This window comes from Pholis gunnellus (genome assembly GCF_910591455.1).
Source record: "Pholis gunnellus genome assembly, chromosome: 7".
NCBI lineage: Eukaryota > Metazoa > Chordata > Actinopteri > Perciformes > Pholidae > Pholis > Pholis gunnellus.
Window position 1 is genome coordinate 23,470,428 of NC_136533.1, and position 7,127 is coordinate 23,477,554.

At 41.6% G+C, this 7,127-nt stretch overlaps 1 protein-coding gene across 1 annotated transcript in view; it reads right to left on the reverse strand.

Moving 5' to 3' along the window:
* LOC306698259 (synaptotagmin-9-like) overlaps nt 1–3,093 on the reverse strand; it is a gene marked incomplete at both ends in the record, with an annotated part of 41,638 nt that extends 38,545 nt beyond the window's left edge. The window contains one exon of the mRNA XM_079162499.1: nt 2,946–3,093. Within this exon, the coding sequence (XP_079018625.1) occupies nt 2,946–3,093 (148 nt within the window). The remainder of the gene's footprint in view (nt 1–2,945) is intronic.
* Between the last annotated feature and the right edge of the window lie 4,034 nt (nt 3,094–7,127).

Consider the following 7,127-nt stretch of genomic DNA (forward strand, 5'->3'; position numbering starts at 1 on the left):
TTGAGACTCACTCATATTGAACTGTACGTGAGCAAAATAAATATCGTTTATGGTTCATGGGCTATTTGTTATCATTTGGGTTGTTTTTGTATCAGTCCCTAATCCTCCCTCGACCAATAGAAAAGGGACGTAACAAGCTGTTTTGCGTGAAAGCACTGTGGAAGCATAATTGGAAGACACCTGGAGAAACATTGGTGCAAATGGAGAAGCTTTTGCATGACATTACAGTATCTTTGCATTACAGTAGCATAAACTAAGATGTGTTTAGCATATATCAAAACATGCATATTTAATGCATTGCAGTATTTAAAAAACTGAAAGTATCCTCTTAGTGTGAGCCTCAAAGGTAGGAAGGGTACGACTAAATGAGGTAAAAACAAAAGGCCTTGCAATTGCGTCACCAATCCAGCACCCAGAGGTGTTGCCTTCATGGAGGTCCACCGAGGAGAAGGCTGCACACTCAAAAGTACATTTTTGTTCTAAGGGGTCATTTTTTCACGATGGTATCCTAACAGGGCCCAGAATGGGCCCGCCAGAGCACATAGTCTGACACAAAGTTTTACAGTAGTTTCTGATAGTTTAGGGTACAGATCAGAGCCACGGTGTTCTTCAATTTAGTCTCTAGATCGTTAGAAAGTTCAGTATGTTGCCAGTTTAAACTGTTATGCTCAGTACTGAGAATATTTTACTATTCAAGCTTTGTTTATATGGCTAATGGCTCAGTAAACATAAAGAAGTAAGTAAAGGCTAGAAGTAAAATTCTGTAAATCCCACGAGTTGACAGTTCTTTCGGTCAGTGAGTAAGTAGCTAGTGAGTGAGTCAGTGAAGAGAGTGCACTACATTCAACTTAAAGGTTTAGTGTTAAAGATGTGTTTGTACAGTCCGTACAGAATGTACTGAATATGGTGGTGGTGGTGGGATGGTGAGGGATCAGGCCCTTGTCATGTCTCTAACAACTCCTATTTGTTAAATCTACACTTTTCACCGGAAGTGGAAGGTGCAGATTTAATATTTAGGGGTCATGTTTCCTCCGGGGAAAAAGTTGTTGTTGCATATGGTTATTTTGAAATTACTTATGTAAGCATTAGATAAAGATTCATGATGAAGTTATCTGTGAAGAGGCACCACCCTGTAACTCTCATGATTGTTTCTCCTACACCACTAGCAACTGTCGGAGTTGCTAGCACTGCGATAAGGACATGATCCCTCACTGGCTTCCCTCCTGCTAATAAGGCCAAACTGATAGCGTGTTAAAAGGTTGTTGTTACTGTAAAGCAATGTGGTCTGTATTAAGTTTTAAAGGCAGATTTTTTTAATTAATTAACACCAATAGTGTGTCAATATTGTTATTAAACTGTTAGCTTTGTTTGCACTGTCCAATAAATATGCTCGGAATTTCATATTGAGCACCTTTAAATGACCAAGAACTATTTTGAACATTTACGGAGGATCAACATGTACACATTGTGGTCTCATTATATGTCTGTTGGCGCAAGAAGAAGATTTAGATTCCTCCTGTGAGCGCCCAAGGCACCCATCCAGCCACTTTGGATGGGTGCCTTTTTGAAACTGTTGCAAAAAATCTCCTAAAACTTCCAGTATCAGAGAGCAGTATAGCTCCAGTCTCTCCCCTCTCCACTAAGAGGGGTAGCTGTTTGTTGTGGATCAAACTGTGTGTGTGCATTTAGAGCAGTCTAATACAAGAGGAAGTGGGTCACGGCTCCTCAGGGGAACCACTCTGGTAGCTTGAACTTCCTCTTCATCATACATGTTTAATGATGGATTGTAACATGTTTAAATATCAGCGGCCCAGCCAGAGCTGCTGTTAGAAAATAAAAAAAACAACATACACGTAAACACTCGCTCGCACACAAACACACAAAGGCGGGGAGAAATGAATTAACAAACGTGCTCCTGCACTGTGTGTACACTGTAGACCATATGCACGCATAGGAAAGATGATCAAACAGCCCGCATGCTCTGATATGCATATACATGGCCAAACCACTTACACGTGCACACACACACTCTACTAAACATTTTATCACAGTAGAGATGGCTGGTTTTGTAAAATGCTCTAAAGAAAATAAAACTCAAATTTGTGGTATTTATGTGTTGTATCCTTGTAATATTCCTACAGTTTTCTCAGGGATTTTTGTGGTCAAATGTGCAGCGTAAATGTAATTATTTAAATTCAGCCTCATTAAAGTTTTTTCCAGACTGGCCTCCTCCTTTCTGATCAGAAAATTGTTTCTAATATCAATATTAAATACATTCCAAGCCAACTATAGGCCTACTACATACTGGGAGTCTAAAATAACTGGATTATACACCACTGGTCTTCATTGTTTTTGCAAGATCCATCTGCAAAGTGCCGGCAGCTGTGGGGGATTACGGGTGGGGCTTCTTTTTTTCCCCCTTCTCACCGCCACAGTGAAAGAGAAACCAGACCAACACTCACACGGTTGGATATAAGCGAGGAGGATGGATGGATGATGTAGTGGATTTGCAAACACAACATACACATATATATATATATATGTGTATGGTACTGAGATGCATTGTTAGATTATTCTGCTCGGTGCTTGATGCAAGCAACAAGTTCAGATCGCACTCTTCTCGCATTTCGTGAAATGGGAATATCGTGAAACACGGTGTGGTGAGCGCGAGGCAGTTGCATACACATGATTATTTTTATACATCGTTATGTCTCTCTTTAAACCCAATTTGAAAAGTTTAAAAGAAGCTGTGCTGTTTAAGATAAAAGTGTGCTGAATGCTCCTCTAAAAATATAAAAACTATTTTCGCGGAGCTCGTGATGAACTCGATTTGACCATTAAACTGCAAATTTGAGATGCTTCTTTTTTTTTGGAGGACAGCCGCGGTTTCCTATAATATAATTCCGGATCTACTTTCTGTCAGAGAGAAGATTGAGGAGCCCGACCTGAGTCCGTGTAGCGCGGTCTGGCCAGGTCCCTGAAGTAGTAGATGAAATCCAGGCAGTGGTCGTCCTGCACCTCCCCCTTGGAGCACAGGTCGGAGAGCAGCTCCAGCGCCTTTCGACAAATCTCATCCTCTCTTTCTGCAGGCATTGCCCTCCAGCATCCTTCAGGCTGTTCGGCCACTCCGGCTGATCCTCCACCACCACCACCACCACTTCTCTCTCAAACACACACACACGCGCGCGCACTCGCACACAGTCTCCACCAGCGCAAAAAGACGCACCAGAAGCACCGCGGCTACACCACTGGGGAGGTCCGGTGCCCTCGACGTATCCGCGAAATTTGATGATGTTCAGGTGAATTGTGAATAAAAGCTGGGGGTCTTAGTTGAGAGAAGGGAAGTTCTCATGCGTAAAACAAATCCTCCGTCGCATGTTTTCTTGTTGTTGAGGAATGAAATAACTGCTCCAATCCGGCGCGCAACTCCTCTTATTTTTCCTTCCTGCTATTCCCTCCTGTCTTTCTGTCTCACTTTTCCCCTCCTTTATCTTCTGTCAGTGCCGCTGCTGCTGCCGCCGCTGCTGCTGAATCCCGACTGAGCCTCCAGACTTCAGTAGCGAGAGTCAAGGTCCTTGAATGAATGCCGCGCTCAGTTATTTCTCAAAGCACTGGGATGCAGACAGAAAGACAGGAAGTTCTGCCTCCATCAACCCCGCCTACCTTCTCCACCACCTCCAACACCATCCCCTTGCCATCCAAGCAGCAGCTGTCCCACCTCACAGAGAAGTCAAAGCCAGTACAGACATCACTGTGTGTGCCTCGCCTCTACCTAAACACTTTCCAAATGTCATGAAATCCCTCAGCGTTCCTTTCCTTTTCTCCATTGTCTAATGAGCAAAAGTCAAAGATATTGTTCCACTCACCAGGTAAGCCCATAAGTAATGAAGGTAATATCCCCAGTGGGCTCCTGGGTAGCAAAGGGGGCTCAAACACCTGAGAGAGAGAGAAGGGGCCCCCACATGCACAAGACTGACCTTTACTGGAGGTAATGAAGGGGCGAGAGCGATGGATAAATGTCACATTAAAGCCCTGGTGGTGGAGTTAATAAAGGCCTCCCCGTTTCAGTCTCTCTCTTGTGTCTTTCCGTGTGTGTTTGTGAAGTATTAGGTGACGTCTTTCAGTGTATCAACAAATAGCTTGACTGTGAAGCCTTTATGTCATTGGCAGTGTTTCAGCTGCATAAATACATATATATATATATATATATATATATATATATACTGTATATTATGTGTATATATATATATACTGTATATTATGTGTATATATATATATATACTGTATATCTGAAATATATTACTGTATATTATCTGAAATATATCATACCGATTTATATATCAGTTTAATAATCAGCCATATATACAGTATATATAAGGCTGATTATCAAGCTGATGTCAAGTAACTGAATCAGAACCAATGGGAAGAGAGTATGGTGCATTTTCACCACATTTTTCCATCAAAAACCCTGATATTTGGATATTAAAAATATTATCAAATGACTTTGTGATATGAAAAGGACCCACAGGATTGACCTTTGGCTAAACTTCCCCCCTCGCTGCTTGTCCATCAAGCTGGGCTACCATGGAGCCCACACTGTCACTAACTGCACTCCCTGAAGAAATATTATCACATTTTTTGAAAAATGTAAAAGAGATTTCAGAGAGAAGCGGATCTGCAATATGCGTTTGAAGGATACGTATATCTAAGGATGTCAAACTGATTCAGCAGAGAAAACAGTTTAAAAAGAAAAGATTAGAAGCTAAAGACTACAGATCTCAGTGTAAAAGTGAACCACATCACCTGGGGATAAAGACAGAATATCATGAAATTAAGGAACAACACTGTTCCTGTAAAGTCGGGTAGGTCTTTATTCACAGTTAAAATCCTTAAAAAGCAAAAGCAGCATGTGTAGACATTCAGTATACTTCAGTAGCGAGCATAGCATAGACATGCTAACGCAAGTTAATGATGCATACTTTGCTAATGTTAGCTCCACAGGCTTTTAGTTGAATCTAAGTGCACATGGCTGACTCACATTCAAAGTTAGCATTAACGTGGTATCCTTGGTGTCTTCACACCTTGCTAATGCTAACATGCATGAATAAAGACTGAAGAACATAGCATCATATCTGGCAAGAAATACTAGAACAGTCCACTTTCTGTGAGGCTTTAATGCAGATGGGATGGTATTTCATTCTTGGCCTATTTGTTTTTTGTGCAGAGGTTACTGTTACTTTTTCATACCGAGCAGAAAGTCAGTTACAACCATCGCAAAGGTAAATCTGTTTTCTATTATCTTACATATTGTAGTGACATGACAGAAAACAACATTTTGACTGACAGATTTCCTTGATTTCAGGACTACTGCCTCCAGGGCCCTGCAACATGAATGATGGATGGATACATTATTTCTTGCAATCCATTGCACTTCGTTACGCTTTCACATATTTCTTTAAACCAGCAATAACTTTTTTTAGCCACTTGGAGGGAGCGGAAACAAGGTGGGAATGTCACATTGACATATCAAGAGCTAAGTTTTATATGGTGACCTTGATAGCAAACAGTTGCCTGTTTACACATTCCAACGGCACAACATAATTGTACATTTGGAGCCATTTCACAATGTCACATTGTTTTCACACTGTCATTTGATAAATTGTTTATGTAGAAAACAAAGATTTTAGCTGCTTTAAAAACCAATCTGCCTGTACAGACTCAGTATAAACAATAGTATCTGCAACAGAAAGAATACAGCTAAGAAAGATGAGAAGAAAGAAAAACGGGAACAAGAGGAGAATCGCCAGGATTCTCTGTGTAGACAACTCTGGTTTCAAATGATTGAAGTGATTTATTATACGTGTCTTACCTCACCGTGGCTGTCGGGCCATTTTTCTGGCTCATGCAATTGATGTAATACCAAGAGTGTGGAGGTCAAACGCCGCTGTTAGATCAGAAAAGGTACACAGAGCTCTTCTACGGGATCTAGCTGACCCTGTCAGCTAATTTCACTGATGTAATACTCATCTCAGACTCATAAAGGTCAGACGAGGGTCAGAGGTAAGCTTTTGTACCACTCCAGGTAACCATGACAACCAGATGACATTTTTATTATTTTAGCAGTTCAGCAAATGGATTGACGGGAATAAAAACCTCATAATACCTGAGGTGCCATAGCAATGTGTCTGCCATGTCATGTGCCAAGCCATCACTCATCTGAGTCTCCCTCACTTATTGTCTCACGCTTACAGTATTTAAGCAGTGGCGAGTACTTTGCAGTATTTTTTTTAATTCCCCTTGGACTTTGACTCTCAGCCAACACACAAGCTGCCCTAGTGGAGGTTGTTGAGGTTGCCAGCACAAACCCCTAAGAAGAGCACCAGGCTTTTAACCTTCCTCTTGTGTTAGGGTCGGCACCGACCCGTTTTAGGTTTTAAATGCATAAAAGAACCACATAAATTGGTTTATTTGCATCAAGGCTTTATGACTTTGTCAGGAACCTCTATTTCAACAAAATAAAACAAAAACATTTTGTTTCACTAAATTATAAAATGCTCTGGTTGAAATTATGACCTTTGTGTTGTTAGGGTCGGTTTCGACCCGGTTATAAAAATAAGATTATAAAGCAATAATTAGAGCCAAAACTGAAATCATAAGTGCACTGTCAGCCAACACAGTGACAGCCAGCTCCTCTCCCAATCATGTGAGCTTTAGGGGATTCTCATTTTGCATTGTTATCCAGTATAGATGGGATTTGGTCTGATGACTGGTTGAGCGAGGGGAGCTGTCTCCAAGAATGCTCTGGGAACCGGCTGGAATAATTTAGGAAGGGTCCCAGGCGGGCTAGTTAGACGTTATCGGTTAGTGGGGTGTGGATAAGGACTGAAGTTCATGTACCCAGGCGCAAGCTATCGGATGGCAGCCCTTGCATCCACCACGATTGATTCCCGTGGACCTACTCTAGATCTAGAGTAATATTGCGACCCTGGTGTTTTACAAAGGCGCGTAACCCTACAGTAGGGGAGAATAAGCTGGCCCAGGGTGCCGAAGTGCAGATGAGCCACGACCCATATCCGAGGTATGGGTTTGGTAATGCTCTAGTAAATCATCATTTAGTCATCGAGTAA